This window comes from Pan paniscus, chromosome 13 (assembly GCF_029289425.2).
Source record: "Pan paniscus chromosome 13, NHGRI_mPanPan1-v2.0_pri, whole genome shotgun sequence".
In the NCBI taxonomy this organism is placed as follows: Eukaryota; Metazoa; Chordata; class Mammalia; order Primates; family Hominidae; genus Pan; species Pan paniscus.
In genome coordinates, this window is record NC_073262.2 from 93,332,287 (window position 1) to 93,349,262 (window position 16,976).

General features: G+C 37.9%; 1 protein-coding gene across 12 annotated transcripts in view; it reads left to right on the top strand.

The window, feature by feature from the left end:
• Positions 1-16,976, top strand: part of NAB1 (NGFI-A binding protein 1) — a 44,201-nt gene that overhangs the window by 1,254 nt on the left and 25,971 nt on the right. For 4 of the 12 annotated variants that reach the window (XM_034954687.3, XM_034954686.3, XM_003825282.6 and 1 more), the window contains exon 2: positions 9,327-10,164. In XM_034954687.3, the coding sequence (XP_034810578.2) occupies positions 9,346-10,164 (819 nt within the window). In that variant the 5' untranslated portion in view covers positions 9,327-9,345. Of the gene's footprint in view, positions 1-5; positions 158-3,902; positions 3,957-9,326; positions 10,165-16,976 lie in introns of those variants that run through there. The other 8 variants (XM_034954689.3, XM_055108888.2, XM_034954696.3 and 5 more) reach the window with 6 other exon arrangements.

Here is a 16,976-nt window from a genome sequence, read left to right on the forward strand (position 1 = left end):
TGTAGTTTTCTTTTTAAAAGCGGAAGGAGAGTTTTACATGGAAGTGGCTTACAGAAACTTGGCACTGAGGTGCAGGGAAGCCAGAAACTCTTTGTGTCTCTAAGGCCGATGAGGAATTTGCAAACACATGTGGGACATACAAGCGTTGGATATAGAGGTGTGTGTGTGACCTTATCATGGAGAAACACTGAAAATACTATTAAATCTTTGTGGTCTGCAAACTCAGAGCTTCCAAAGCTTGAGATAGGAAATGACACTTCTGTTAAGCCTGAATGTTGCAGGATCTTGGGGAAAGGGATAGTTGAGATGGAATATACATTTGTAGATTCTGCAGACCAAGCTTTGCAGCGAGTGATCGGGAGGAACCGTAGACTTGAATGTACTTACACCTCGCTCCCTGAGATTCGGGAGGCACGGAAAATTTTTGGATGGCTGTTAATTTAAAATTTCATCTGAAAGAGTCGATTTGGAGTAACTTGTCACTACCAGTTGGTTTGCCAGTGACGTGTCTGCCAACTCAAAGAGTGCAAAGATCAGAAGCTGAAAGAGGAATTCTCAGATCTTGTTTAAAAATATTTTGGCAGTTTTAATAGGTAATATGAGATTGCATAGGAACAGAGGAGCCGAATTTAAAATAGATTAGTCACGTAGGAAATGCTTAGCTGTTGTAAAAGTGTTCACGCAATGACTTACCTTCCTAGGTTTTCACTTTTTTGAAAATTTTTCCCTGAACAACATACTGAATTATGATATTTCATAATTTGTGTGTGGGTTATAAGAAGTATGAGGAGAGAGGATGCATAGGATTTGCTTTTTCTGTTTTGGGTGGAGATTGAGCTTTTCCTGAAGACCTGAAAGAGCTGCTTTTGATCTAATCTGAGTGCCAGTAAAAGTGGCTCTTAGATGAAAGGCTTTTTCTTCTCCATATTTGTGTCATTTAAGACATACAATATTATCTTTTCTTTAAGTTTAAAAGATTATATTTTGTCATCGGTATTAACATACAAATAAGGGTTTTCTTGAGACTTTGTAGATGACTGGCTAGGTCAGCCTTTTTTATCCCTGATTTGGGTATTAGATATTGGAACATTAGGTCTTGAAAGAAAATTTCAAGGAACTTCTGGAAGAAGCTTTCTTGTTTCAATTTTATTATTTTTACCATTTTGCACTAAAGTTAATATGCCATTTCGATATTAAAAATGTTTTTTGTCCTGACTCTGATGGTCTCTTGTTACTTGTGAAGGTATCAATAATAATATAATAATGACAACATTGAGGAACTGTAGATTTTTATTTTATTCTGCCTGCTAATTATGGATGTAATTCAAATGACAGAAATTCTTAGGATTACTATGGTTGTTACAAGGACATTTAGTAAGCTTATATGTCTAGTAAATAACTTGATCTATCTAAAAAATACTTTATCTCATCTTATTTCAAAATTATTCAGTTGAGTAATCTCTTTTTTGTAAGTGGCAAATAACATCCACTGTCGTATGAGAAAGTTAATAGATGTTTATTCTCCTTGTTAGAGAAACACTGAAAGCATTAGGTATTTTCATCACGGTATAGCTAAGAACCTATTGGTTTATTAAAGATTTTGGGGGTTTGCACTGTGGATGCTTCTTTGAAAGAAGAAATTATAAAGTGGGGGACATCTTTGATGAATTTGTTAATGAACTTTAAATATTTAAAGTTCAGGTTGGATGAAAACAGAAGTATGTCAGTTTCTAAAGAAAATATAGACATGGGGTCTCGCTATGTTGCCCATGTTGGCCTCAAACTCCTGGGGCCAAGGGATTATCCCACCTTAGCCTCCGAAGTTATGTCAGGTTTCATTGACCTAAGACTTAGGACTCATTTATTCCATTATAACAAGCCTGGAGCTGTTTTTTGTGAGTGCTATTTATGTACATTTTTGGAAATGAAATCTTTGTAAAATTTACCTTTAAATGCAAAGCTGTGTTTTGGATGGAAGTGACCATTTTATAATATGTTTTGAACAGTTTAAGATCATGCTAATGTATAATCAACCCGTCTCTGCATATTTCATTGTGGAATTTGCTAAACATATTATAGCATAAATAATACCCACTTGAGCATAATAGAAGATTGCTAGACCCTTTGCTTTGGATTTATTTTTATCTTACCTGCTTCTTTTATCCTTTTCAACAGTAGAATGAAGAATGGTACAGTTGTTATATTAAATGCAAATTCCCTTTCTGATCTGACATGTTCAATAACTCATACAACAGTAGAATATACTCCTTAAACTTAATAATGGAGCAAGTGGGAAATTTGAGAAGTTGATGCTTGGAAAAAATAGTAATCCTCATCTTGTGAGAATTCACACAGCTGAAACATGCCATTAAGCTTTCAAAGAGTTTGTCATTTCTCAATACATTGTATTTAGGGGGTGACCCATTAATTTGCATGGTATATTAATTTAATGATTTTTACAGAGAAACTTCTGAAAAGGTGAAAAAAACTTATAAATATTGCCCGCATACTCTGTGCTCAGTGGGTACTTAATGTTTGTTGAATGACTTGATGGTTGGTTGGTTAAGAATTTCCAGCCATTGTATGAAATGCTAGTATCTGCCTATTGTTACTATAGTTAAATGAATAAATACATAGTTATCATTTAGCAAAATCTGGTTTCGTTTTTTCTAATTTTGGCAAGTAAATTTAACCTCACACTGAATATTTTTATTAAAATTTTAAGGTGTCTCTAAAATTTTTTTCCAGCTTCATTCATTCCATTCAGAATTTAGAAACGAATCAATAAGAGACAACATTTTAAGTTTCCCAAATTACCTTCAATTCATTAGAAGGTATATATTTAATTCATAGCTAAGATCCAGAAGTATCTTGACTTATATGGTACACCACTGAATGTTTACTAATATGTGTGCCTAGGTAAATCACTGGAAGCTTGAAACACATACATGGGAGTTAGTACCTAGGCCAACCCTACAATCTTAAGTAACCCATAAAGTGTAGCTGAACTATATTTAATCATTTTAGCTTGAGTTCTGGGTCTAGGATGAGAATAAAAGCGAAAATAATTAATTGCATAGAGCAAGCTTGTCCAACCCGAGGCCTGTGGTTGCATGCAGCCCAGGAGGGCTTTGAATGCGGCCCAACACAAATGCGTAAACTTTCTTATCAGCTATCGTTAGTGTATTTTTTGTGTGGCCCAAGACACTTCTTCCAGTGTGGCTCAGGGAAGCCAAAAGATTGGACACCCCTGACACAGAGGCTCATCCTTCCCTAAATCAAATTCTTGTTTGTTATAAACCTTTTCTGTTTGAGCCTCTCGTGTGCCCATTTCACCCTTCTCTCAGGCCCCTGTACCTTCAAGCTATACTCTCCTGAACTTGGAATACTTCAGAGGCTCTAAGTGTAGTCTTTCTGTCCTCAGATTTCCTATTTTCATTGTCCCCATTTCCCATCTCAGTCTTTCATTAATGTGCATCAGATCTTGTCTAGATGTTAAGAGGAAAACAATCTGATGGAACTAATTTACCTTTATCTGTAAATGACTCATGAGCTCTTAACTCTTCCCAAGGTTTTTCACATTTTTTGTAAGTCTGTAAGAGGTTGCTATTAACTCAGATAATTTTAAAGTAAAAATTGCAGGCTGTGTTGGGGGAAGGAATTTCTAGTCTTATGCATAAATAAGTCAGGCCTTACTAGGATTTTGCCCTTGGTTTCTTCCCACTCCTGGAAGTGTGTTCATATGTGTATTGCTATATATGTTTGTGTATGTGTATCTAATAATGATTCCCATAGCATGGAGGGGAGAAGATGCAAGAATAGTGATTATAAATCCCATTGAGTGTATGGATCATTAATGAGATAGATATTTGATGATAACTTACACCGTGTTTAATTTATAGGAACAGAGAAGAAAAAGACCTAGGATCTCATGACTGAACTTGAATTCTTAAAAGGCAGGTGTTGGGGCCGGACTCGTTGCATGATGTGTAACACTAACCACTTGTAGTTCCTGTATTGGCAGGAACTTTTGCTTTCTTGGGAGAATAGCCATGTTATAGGAGTGCACCGTATAGCTTTTTAAGAAAGAAGAAGTATTAAGGATGAGAGAATGAAAAGGATTGTAGGTAAAGTAACAGGATGCCCTGTTATTGGATTGGCAATTCCTTGAGATACTGGTTTACACAGAAGGCCTCCCCCCTTTGGAATATGAAAGGTTGCTGATCAGATTCTGACTCAGACATTGGGTTTCATTGCACAGCAACCTTTCCAGAGATGTTATTCATCATAGAAACTTTGCTAGGAATAAATGGGGATAAAAGAGTAATGAAACCTAATTCCTACCCTTGGGGTGCTTATAACCTAACAGTGACTTGTTCTGCAGAGCCAGGCAGGTTGCCTTCCTTGTGCCATGACTCCTTCACAGCTGCACAGCATTTACCACATTGTTTAAGTCTCTGCTTCTTGTCTTTCTCCTTGCTCTAAACTGACTCTCCATGAAGGACTGTCTTTCCTCTGTTCCCCAGAACTGGCTTAGTTCTTGGTGTTATTTGAATAAGTTCAAAATGTAAGAGAGACAAAGTGTTGCGGGGTTCAGAGAAGGGAGATGACAGCTGCAGCCAGGGGTAGTGGGAAAGACATTTTGGGAAAGGCTGTGAAGGTTGGAGGGAAAGAGGATGCCTAGCACAGGGGCAGGGAAGTGGAAGGCATATTTGAGGAATGTCTAGTGTATCTGCTTGGCACAAGTATATGGGCATGTTAAGGAACAGAGAGAAGGCTGGAAAGATAGGCTTGGGTCTGGGATGCCTATATGAGTAGTTTGGATTTCTTTATGCACTGGTGGAGAAGTTCGCAAATCTGTAAACTTGGCATTGCAGTGTGGGATCTATTGAAGGTGAAGGAGCTTTTTTCAAAATTGGGGCAAGAAGCAACGAACACTAGAATTTGGTGCTTTTGAGGCAGAGAAAGAAGTGGTGGTGTAGCCTAAGGACATGTAGATTTGAGGAAGAAAGAAGAAAAAGCAAAAATGGAATCCAAACTTACTTAAATCCGGGAAACTGAAAGACCAATGGTGCAACTGAAAGAACTAAGAGAGTTGGAAAGAGTAGACTTGGGAATGTGGAAGAAGGGCAGAAAATGAGAGAATGTACTTGATTTTGGACACATCAAATTTGAGGTTTTGACAATGCCCAGGTGGAATGCCAAATTACAGTTTAGAAGAACAGTTTGGGCTGATGGTTCTGAACTTTTCAGGTGTGAGGATAGCTTTTTAAATAAAAACTTGCAAATATTCATGACTACTTTTAGTATTTGTTTTTTGAGAATACATGTAAAGACAAAACAAAAATTCAGCTATACTGTTGAGTTTTACTGAATAACAGAAGTGTCTATTTACCTTCATTTGCAAAGTAGACGTGTGTGAGAGGCATCTTTTTCACTCAGCAGTTGGTGCTTTGTGTGTATTTGGATTTGAGAACACTTGGAGTGACTCCATGGCTCTTGTCCAAGCTACAAATACAGATTTGGAGGTCATCTGCCTATAGTGATAATTAAAGCCTGGGAATGGGTGAGATCATCAAAAGAAAATTATGGACACACAATAGAAAAGAGATGTAATATAAAAATTTGGAGAATTCTTAGAATATAATAAGTGAAAGAAGGAAAAACAAATAATATAGCATTACCAAAGTAAGGTGAAGAGCATCTCAAGGAGTGATACCATGCAGCAGACAGATTAATGACAGAGAGGCCCAGAGTTTTGATAGAATGGTGAGCCCAGAAAACAAGCTGGCCTGAGTCAGGTTTGAAGGAATGGTTCTTCTTTTCTCTAGTGACAATTAAAGCCCTCTGTCCTATCAAAAAATCCTCACATCCCAGCTTGGAGACTGTCAGGGAAATTTTGTTTTCCATAGCGAAACAGGAGTTGACCGGTAGTTTTGTGGGCCAGACTAGCTCCCTGCTTCACTTAGCACAGTTGGAATCTGGCAGGTGACTGATGCTACCCTGTAAGGAGCCAAAGTGAGTTTTAAAAAAAGTTTTGGAACAAATGATTACCGTTTAAAAAATCAGTGAATAACAACAACAAATGGTCTTAAATTAATGCATTGTTTAATTCCTCTTCTCCTAACATCATTGGGATTCTTTTTATGGGACTGAGCAGGGGGAGGAACATTTAAGCTGATGGAAGTGGAAGTGGAAGTTGCTGTACATTGGCAGCAAGGCCTCCGAGTTAGCTTTTGAATGCAGTTAACTGGTTTCTCTTAACTGGGGAATTCATTGAAAAGTCAGACTCAGAGTGGTCGTTCCAGGATATCTTGAAAAGCCCAGGTAACAGTAGTTTTCAGCTGAGTGGATTTACAATACTCTAAGCTACCTGTATATAATGTGTTAAGGACCCATTTTATATTTACTTCAGATTGGAGAGAGGCAGGTAGAAGCTTTCTTTTGACTTATTTGACCTTCATGTTGAATCATTAATGGTTATAGATTTTATGAAAACAGAAAATCTTGTAAAAGTTTTCTTTCAAATCACATCAAGTTCATGTATGAAGGGGTGGGTGTTTAAATTATCACAGCCGGCTTTGGAAGGAAACTGAAACATTCTCTTAAAGCAAAAGCTTAGGAGGAGAACTCCGTTTCCAGTAGTAAGTGTGGGCCTCTAGAAAGCTCCAGGGACCGAATTGGTTACTTAGTTATGTTGCATCTGTTATCTTGGCTTTGGAAATGTACACTTGGTCCTGTCAGTCTTTATGGAGAAATTATATTCCTAACTACTTTCTTACCCATGCAGAGGGCTTTCTCTTAAGAACTAGGGGGTTTCATTTTTTTTTAAGTGGGTAAAGATGAGAAAGGATGAAACTTGAAAATTATTTTCTAAAATCATTGCCTTATCTCAGAAGAATAAAATATAAGCTTGAGTCTTTTAGTTCTTAAGTTTCTCTTTTGTATTTGTCTAACATATATTTTTTCTTATTGCTCATAAAAAGATTTAAAAGTATTTTTCCAGATTTCCTCATGTAATCTCTCCTCTATTCCATAATGTGAGGAGCACATATGCTGAGTTAATTGATCACCCTGTAAACCTTGCAAAGTTACAGTCCTCTTATTAAAAAAAGATAGTGTGTGTACTACTGGGAAGCCCCATGTCTTGGAGCTTCTGTGTCTTCCACAGTCTATTTTGATCATGTGTATGTATATACACATTATACATGTACTTTTTTTTTTGTATTGCGTTGAAAGCCTATGAAGGAATTGCATGAGGTGTATGATAGGAAAGTAAATGTCCTTTCTTCCACCTCCAACACTTTATAGCAGCCCTTCTATTTGGTATAGTGTAGTTTAATATAGCTCTAAACTTGGGTCTGTAACTCCTGAGAGCTCTGTTTTTGTGAGTTAGTGCCCAGGTGGATGATAGGTTCTCCCTGGAGTGGGAGGACAGGCAGAGCCTCCTTTAGGTGATTTAGAAGATGCAAGAACGTTTTTATCCAGAGGACTGAGGTGGCATGAATGTGAAGGTTGACCTAAAGAATTACCTGGGTCATCACAGTACCTGTAGGAGTTTGTGGTGCCTGGAGGATTTATTAAGTAGGAATCTTGTGCAGTGTGTCATATTTGCCTAATCATGGAAGTCTCCTGAGATGCATCTCAGGCACCTGGGAAACTGCATTTTTCAAAAGCACCCCAGGTGATTTCCTGGGTTTTAGTAGAAGCTACTGGGCCCTAATTCAGCCTTTGTTGTCTTTTGGGAAGTCATCAGGTAACCTGGTTATGCCCATACTAGCCCTTGCAAACAAAGAGACATAAAATTTGCGGAAGTCAAAACAGATGTGGATGACACAGAGGTTCCAGGAGATGGGGCTTCCGGTAGTCAGTGCTTAGAGTGGTAGGGACACCCATTCTCCTGGCTTGGAGTGACTGAGACTAGAATTTTGTGTAGCATTCTGATTGGTGGCATAAAACAAAAGTCCCAAGTTCAGTGACTTCTTGGCTTTCAGGGACGTCCCAGTTAACTATTGCTGCATACTGTCAGAGTTGAGAGTGGGTCTTCCATTTTTCTCTGATGCACATATTCTTTTAGCCTTCTGTTATCTTCTCCATAGAGGGCTACAGGGTACTTTTAATCCTAAGGGTGCATTTGATTACAACAAGTTTATTTGTTTCTCTTAAATGGAAGTACTTGGCCAACTCCTCTTAGTATGTGGGAGGTCTCCAGGCAACTGTGAACAACTTTTAAAGGCTGCTAAGAGGTCAAGAAGTACTTTGCTGAGTCTTGTTCTGTCTCTTTAAAAACAGACTTCTTTGTCTTGCTTGGGCTCAAAAAGTATGTTTCTTCCTTGGCTCTGTCTTAGGCTTTCTGCTGCTGCTTTGGAGTGATCACCCACCCTCCTTATTTTATCCTACAGCCCTCTCCCTGATACGTAGTTAGATTCTAGTCTATTATTTTGCATGCAGGGCCATTCTACATAAGCATTCTACCCTGTGCCATGTGCGAGTGCCATGTGTTTGAAAGGGAATCCCATCATCCTCATTTTTCTGTGTCCCCAGTGCCTGTTAGAATTCTGAACTCTCATATGTAATCTCGTAGTCACCTGTAACTCTTCCCTTAAACCACAGAGTGTCAATAAATGTAACTGTTTTCTTCATCAATAAATGTCAATAAAGAGTAACTTCCTTCCTCACTTAGATCTAAGTGATCACCAAGTCTTGTCAGTTACTTGTTTGACTTTTCTCTACCTCTTCTTTCTTGATTCCTAAATTAACACCTTCTATTTCTCACCTCCAATTCATACTGAAATGTATCTTCCTCTGCCTGCCAGACTCATATTGCTCATTTTTTCTCTATAAAATGGGAATAACTGTACCTGTGTCACAGGGCCATTGTGAGAATTAGACATACGTAATGTAAAGTGTTTATTGTATTGCCTGGCACAAAGTAAGTATTCAGCAAATGGTAGCATACTCTGCTTCTTACCTCCTGCTAAATTTGATTATCTTTCACTCCACCTGCGTCCATACCTTGGCAGTAGCAAAGTATATAGCCAAAAATATGGGACATGGAACCTTTGGTTTGATCCTTGGTTTGAACCTCCAGATTCCTGCTTACCATTTATTCTCTTTTGGGAAAGTAGGTCAGTTTAGTTACTGACCTATAAGGTTTTTAGGAGTTCAGAATGAGATAAAGTATGTAGAGAGAATGCTGCCTTCACAGGCAGTCACGATGCAGATGCTTCTCGTTTTTGTTCTTAAAACCTGTAGTGTAACCTATTTGGTGTAAGGAGTTTGAAGCAAGTATGATGAGTTTTTACTTTTTTTTTTTTTTTTGGCAGGTTAAACCCATCCAGAGTAATGGCTGCGGCCTTACCCAGGACCCTGGGGGAGTTGCAGCTGTATAGAATATTACAAAAAGCCAATCTACTTTCTTATTTTGATGCCTTTATCCAACAAGGTGGTGATGATGTCCAGCAACTCTGTGAAGCAGGAGAAGAGGAGTTTTTGGAAATCATGGCACTCGTGGGCATGGCTAGCAAGCCCCTTCATGTTAGAAGGCTGCAGAAGGCTTTGAGAGACTGGGTCACAAACCCTGGGCTTTTCAATCAGCCACTGACTTCCCTTCCTGTCAGTAGCATACCCATCTATAAATTACCAGAGGGATCACCAACATGGCTGGGAATATCCTGCAGTAGTTATGAAAGGAGTAGCAATGCCCGGGAACCTCATTTAAAAATCCCCAAATGTGCTGCCACCACCTGTGTGCAGAGCTTGGGACAGGGGAAGTCAGATGTGGTCGGGAGCCTAGCACTGCAGAGTGTTGGTGAGTCCAGACTCTGGCAAGGCCACCATGCCACTGAGAGCGAGCACAGCCTCTCCCCAGCAGACCTGGGCTCCCCCGCGTCCCCAAAGGAGAGCAGCGAGGCGCTGGATGCTGCTGCTGCGCTTTCTGTGGCTGAGTGTGTGGAGCGGATGGCCCCCACACTGCCAAAAAGTGACTTGAACGAAGTGAAAGAGCTGCTAAAAACCAACAAGAAGTTGGCCAAAATGATTGGTCACATCTTTGAGATGAACGATGATGATCCACACAAAGAGGAGGAAATTCGGAAATACAGTGCAATATATGGCAGATTTGACTCAAAGAGGAAGGATGGGAAACATCTCACACTTCATGAGGTACAAAGCCCGCGTTGTTCCTTCTGTGTGTGTATGTGGCATGTTGCTAGTCGTTAGAGATAAATTTGGTAATAGTTTGCCACAAATGTGATACACTACCTGAAAGCAGTATTAAAAACATTGAGGTGTTAGCAACATGTAGCACTTTTGTGAAAATAGACCATATTTATTGTGTTCAGGGTATATTTGTATTGAACTTGAACATGTTTGAGCTTTGGAACTACAGTACGAGGTGACTTTTAGAAAAATGTCAGAATTTAAGCAGTGAAAGCGTAAAGTCTTTGCATTTGTAAGGCTGTTTGTTTTTTAATTAAAAAAATAAAACTAGGTTTTAAATATAACTTTTAAAAAACATTTTTGTAGGCTTTTTTTAAAGAAAAAATTTCATAAAAATAGCAAGAACTTAAAGCAATTCTCAGCTAGCATAGAAAACAGATGAATGTTGGAAGAATTCTCACTTTGAACATTGTTTTGGTTTGATGTTTGGCATTAAACATTTTTATTTTATCTTTATAGTACTCTAGACATAGTCTGCTTAAGTTCATGTGTGTGTATATGTGTGTGTAGATATAACATTTTGTCCATATAACATATTATACTTCACGTGTGTGTATAAACTTTGGCATTTACTCCTTTTCTTGTCTATCTGGTCAACACATATCTTTAAAACTCAGCCAAGAATAAGCTTGTGTTTTCTGTAATCTTTTCCTTCAAGTAGAATGACCTTTCCTTTCCATTTTTATCCCTACATATACTTCTGTCACAATAACTTTAACTTCTTATTGTACTCATTTGTATACTGGTCTGTGCTTCACAGTATACTCTGGGTTTCTTCAAGGCAGAGATAATGTCTCCTTCATCTTTATATCCCCAGAGTCAAATGTACACAATAAGTGCTTGGAAAATAAATGAGTTTTCAAAAGTTAAAAAGACTATGTCATAGCTAATTTTTTTTTTTTTTTTGAGATATGGGTCTCACTCTGTCACGCAAGCTAGAGTGCAGTGGGTGCAGCCTGGACCTCCAGGGCTCAAGCAGTCCTCCCTGCTCAGCCTCTTGAGTAGCTTGGACAACAGGTGTGTGCCACCACACCAAGTTAATTTTTTAAGTTTTTCATAGAGATGGGAGTTTCTCCATTGTTGCCCAGGCTGGTCTCAAGCTCCTGGGCTCAAGTGATAGAACTGTCTTGTCCTCCCAAAGTGCTGGAATTACAGGTATGAGCCACTGTACCTAGCCTGATCTTTTTAAATAAATGATTTTAGACATGAATGTTGGAGCTTGAGATCAGATAATTGGTTAGCAGAATTACTTAAGTCATAGCCAGTCTGTGACTTGATCTATTTTGGGAGTATCCTTTGAACCAGTAGAGGAATCCACTAAAAGGGCTATATGGCTGTCATTAGTAGAAAAACAAAAGGCAAAATGTGTTGGCAATTTTAGTTTCATGCTTTAACCTAGTTTTCTTATAATTTTTAAAACATAGCAGATGAAATACAAAGTTGAGTCGAAATACATGTGTTTTTTTTATCAAAGTAAAAGTATTTCTAAAAGATTAACAAACCTAGTTAACCTGACTTAAAAAAAATCATACCCTACTTTTAAAAAATCTAAAAAGAATTATTTTACACTTAGCTTTTGCTAAGGGGCTCTTTGCCTCTTTAGATAAGTAGGTACATATGATATTTAAGTGATGAGACCATGAATTTCACAAAATAAGGAAATACTCAAAATGAATGCCAGTAGGCTGAAATGTGGGGGTGGGGGCTTTGGAAGTTGTGGCTTGTGTTTTTGAAACTTAACTTAGGCCTTCTTGTTACTTGTACTCCAGTATGTGAATCTGGTCCAATAATATAGTTTAGGATAAATGTTTGTGAATCAGGAAGCTTTCTTAAAACTAGTGACTATCCAAGATCTTGGAAGAAATTACAGAATCCTGGGGGAATTGAAAGAAGGTACTATTAGGTATATCTTTTAGGTATTATGAGAATTTTGTATTTTTTCTCCTGATTATTTAAAATTAGCAGAAGTTTTTTTAGTTCTAAGTTCCTGAGATTAAAGAATGTTGCTAGTTTGTACTCAATTTCCACATAAGGAATACATGACTTACTCTTAATTCATTGTTGGCTTAATCTCACTGTTCTGAGGGCTTTCTTCATATAAATTGTGTGGATACTGTTCTTTTAATCTTTCAAGACATAGAGCTGTATGTAGGTCACTGGTGGATGAAATTCAGGAAGCTATCTATACCTGTAAGTTTTTTTCAACTGTTCAAGTACATAAGATTCTTTTTCTTGTAAGAAGAAGAAAATATTTGTTTATATATTTATAATAACATAATTTGTTTCCAAATGTACACCGTAAAGAATTATGGAATGACTTATTGTTAAGCCCCTCTTTTTTTTTTTTTTTTAAGCTAAAGAATCAGCAGTAGTCCTACAGCCTGGCTAAGTACAGTCTGTTTTATAGGTGTCAGATTGTGAAGAGAGTGAGGGCTGAAGCTTAGAACCACACACCTTGCTGGTGTTTGGCAGGTGCCAAGGGACAAACCCAGAGATGATATCAGAAAAAAGCCAGCAGGCAGTGTTGCATCTATCGTAAGGGGTGTTAATAGATAGTAGGTGGTAAACTAGGCAAGCAGTGTGCCCCCAATCTTAAATCAGTGAATGGATGAGGAGAGAGCAACTAAAACTTGGGAACAGCAAGGCAATAGAGAATGTAGAAACTTGTAATACTCAGAAATGTAAGCAGGTAGATAATTTGGCATTACAGAATATTTGTCAGCAGATAGCAGCTTCCAGTCAAAGAGCTCTAGAAAGATAGGAAGGAGAAGAGGAGAACGTAGTCAGCGGGTAACTGTAAGCTGAGCAGAAGAAATTCTGCAGGAATTGGGGTGCTGAGCAGGTTACCAAGATAAGTACCCAGGCCTAAAGAATAAACAGTGATGCCAAGCTTAGGTCAGTTTCCATTATAGTGCTGAGAAGTCAAGGCTGAGTGTTTCAGAGGAGGCCAGCAATTTCACCTTTGAGAGAGGAGGAATGCTGACTCTGAGAACCGCATAAACGTGGTCACATTATTAAGTTAGCTTGTTTTATTCTGAACTCTCAATCTCAGAATTCATAGATTTCAGCATCTAACACTTGAAATGCTGGACTTTTCCTTCTGATGATTTTTAAAAATGAATTATGGTAGTCTATTTCTTGAGTCAATTTTGGTAAGTTACATTTTTCTAAGAATATCCATTTCATCTGAGTTTTCAAACTTAGTGGCGTAAAGTTATTTATAGTTTTTTAAGACCTAATATTGACCTAATATTGATTTTACACTTATCTCTCCTTAGCCCCTGACCAACCTTGCCAAAGGTTTGCCAATTTTATTCTTTTTCAGAGATCTGCAAACTAGGGTCTGTGTGCCCAGTCTCACTCACCTCCTGTTTTTATAAATAAAATTCTATTGGCACACAGCTGGGCCTATTTATTTATGTACTGTTTGTGGCTGATTTTGAGCTACAATGGTGAGTTAAGTAGTTGTGACACAGGCTGTTTGGCCCGTAAAGCCTAAAATATTTACTCTCTGGCCTTTTACAGAAAAAGCTTGCCAACCTCTGATCTTTTTGAAGAAGCCACTCTGGGCTTAGTTGCTATTCTTGCTTGTGCTGTACACGTGTATATATTTGTCTCCTCTCTTAGTTATTTTATTGTTCTTATCTAACTTAATTTGGGTGCTTAGTTCATTAATTTTTAGTCATTCTTTTTCTAATATGAGCAATTAAAGTATAAATTTTCACTATGTATTGATTCAGTGTTATTCCCAAAGTTTTGTTATGAGGTTATTTTATTATTTTTCAATTTTAATTATTTTTATGATTTCTGACCATGTGTTATTTAAAAGTGTTTATTTCCAAATATGAGTAATTTTTTTTCCTTATTTTTCCTAATGATTTCTGACTTAATTACATTGAGGGCAAGAAAACATGGTTTGTGTGATGCCAACCCTTTAAAATTTGTTGAGAGTTTAGTTATGATTCATTTTGTGGTCTGTGTTTTTTACGTTTGGAAATGATATCTTAAGCAGTTGTTAGTAGAGTGTTCTATATGTGTCTGTTCTAACAAGCTTATTAACTCTGTCATTCAAATCTTATATTCTTAACTATTATTTTGTCTGCTTGCTCTGTCAGTAAAAAAAGAGTTGTGTACTAAAATTTTACTGATTGTAGTGTTGTCTGTTTCTCTTTGTATTACGCAGTAATCTTATTAACCTTTAATGTATTTTGCTTTAAAAAGCTATTTTCTTTAATGTTGATATAAATACATGAGCTCTCTTTTTGTTAGTCATTGCCTATTACATCTTTATATCTTTTTTTTTTTTGGAGACAGGGTTCACTTTGTCACCCTAGCTGGAATGCAGTGGTGAGATTACAGCTCACTGTATCCTCGACCTCCCAGGCTTAGGTGATTCTCCCACTCAGCCTCCTGGGTAGCTGGGACCACAGGCATGTGCCACCACACCTAGCTAATTTCTTTCTTTTCTTTTTTCCTTCCTTCCTTCCTTTCTTCCTCTCTTTCTTCTTTCCTTTTTTTTTTTTTTTTGGTAGGGACGGGGTTTCCACATTGCCCAGGCTGGTCTCAAACTCCTGGGCTCAAGCGATCTATCTGCTTCAGCCTCCCCAAGTGTTGGGATTACAGACGTGAGCCACCACACCTGGTCTATTCCTTATTATATCTTTATATCATCCTTTTATTTTCAGCCTTTCTGAATCCATGTTTTATATATATCTTTTATAAATACTGATCAGTTGGTTTTTAAAGAACCCAGTCAGACATTCTTTGTTTTTTAACTGGAATATTTGGTCCATGTACATTTATTATATGACTAATATTTTGTATTTTTTTCCATTATTTTATTTGTATCTCCCCTGTAGCCCTGATATACTTTCTGTACAGATTTATCATCTGGGATTAGCTTCCTTCTGTCTAAAGCTCATTTAGGATTTTCTTAATGAAGGCCTACTGGTGGCAAACTCTGTCCTTCCCTACTTACTAGAAAATATCTTTATTTTGCCCTCATTTTTAATTACTATTTATTTGGGGTATTAAATTCTATAATGTTAGTGGTTTTCCCTTAGTAATTAAAGATACCTTTGTGTAAATAGCGGGGCGTGGTGGCGGGCGCCTGTAGTCCTAGCTACTCGGGAGGCTGAGGCAGGAGAATGGCGTGAACCTGGGAGGCGGAGCTTGCAGTGAGCCAAGATCATGCCACTGCACTCCAGCCTGGGTGACAGAGCAAGACTCCGTCTCAAAAAAAAAAAAAAAAAAAAGTTAGTGGTTATTCTGCTATTTATTGTGTACTTTTAAAATCTTGTTTCTGTCCAATTCTCCTCTCCTGATTCTCAAGTTTCGTGGTTATTTTTACTGTACTGCTTTTTAGTCATATTTTCAAATCCCTTTGTTTCTTCAAATGAAGTCTTTGAGGGTCTGATTTTGCTGTCTGTTGTTTCTACTAGTGTTCACTTTTGTTCCCTTGTTTCTTTTGATGTTTTATGATTTATGTGAATTCATATTTCTTGGAACTTTAACTGTGAGAACATTTAGAGTCCCGGGAAGAAAGTGAATTCCCTAGAGGTTATTTGCTTTTTCTGTTTACTGGGCATCTGGGGACATTACAAATCTAAGACCCTATGAAAATAAATTCTCAGCCCACTTAGTGTGAATTATGGTTGATTGGGGGTTATGAAATCTCAAGAGAGTATCTTCTGTTCTCTCCCAGTCATTACTAGGGTTCAAGACAGATAATTTTCTTTGCATTCTCCTGGGGGTACAGACGTATTTCTAATTCAGCCTTACATTGGGTGTGTGTGGTGAGGTTTCAGCTTTATGGAGGAGGCATCTTAGACTCTTCAATTCTGATGGGCTGTGGGCTTTGCCTCTTTTTTCCTTCCCATTCTCCTCAACCCCATGAGGCCATGAAGATTGAAACTCAAGCTCATCAAGTTTAGCAACTGTCCCTAACTTAAACTTCTTTGAGGTACTGTACTCATTCATTTTGGCCTCAATGTCCTTATTCTCATCAGCTCATTGAGCATTTAAAAGATGATCCCCTCCCTATTTTATTTAACATTTTTAGTTTTTTTTTTCTGAGAGGGGCCAGTAATGGTACCTAGCCCTCCCAGTGCTGGAAATGAAAGTCCTGATTGCCTTTTGAGCCTCCCTATCACACAGTTGTTCACAGTGTTTTTGTACCAACAGTACTTAAAGTCACAATCATTTAATTGTTGGAGATTATAATTTTAACAACCTGTAAAGAAAGTTTTTTTAGGAATCAGTAAACCACTCTTCTTAAGGATAAAGATAACTGTAGTAAGTCCAGTTTTTAAGTCCAGTTATAAAAGATAGCTAACTTCAAGAGGCCGGGCATGGTGGCTCACGCCTGTAATCCCAGCACTTTGGGAGGCCAAGGTGGGTGGATTGCTTGAGGTCAGGAGTTCGAGACCAGCCTGGCCAACATGATGAAACCCCGTCTGTACTAAAAATACAAAAAAATTGGCCGGGCATGGTGGCACATGCCTGTAGTCCCAGTAACTTGGGAGGCTGAGACAGGAGAATCGCTTGAACCCGGGAGGCTGAGGTCACGCCACTGCATTCCAGCCTGGGAGACAGAGTGAGACTCCATCTCAAAAAAAAAAAAGAAAAAGGAAGCGAACTTTAAGAAATCTTTCACATAAAGACATGGTGGAATTTTGGTATTTTGGGCCACAAAAAGAGGAAATGGAGGAAATAAGTAAACCAGTAAGGGAGAATATCTTGTTACTTTATCCTTT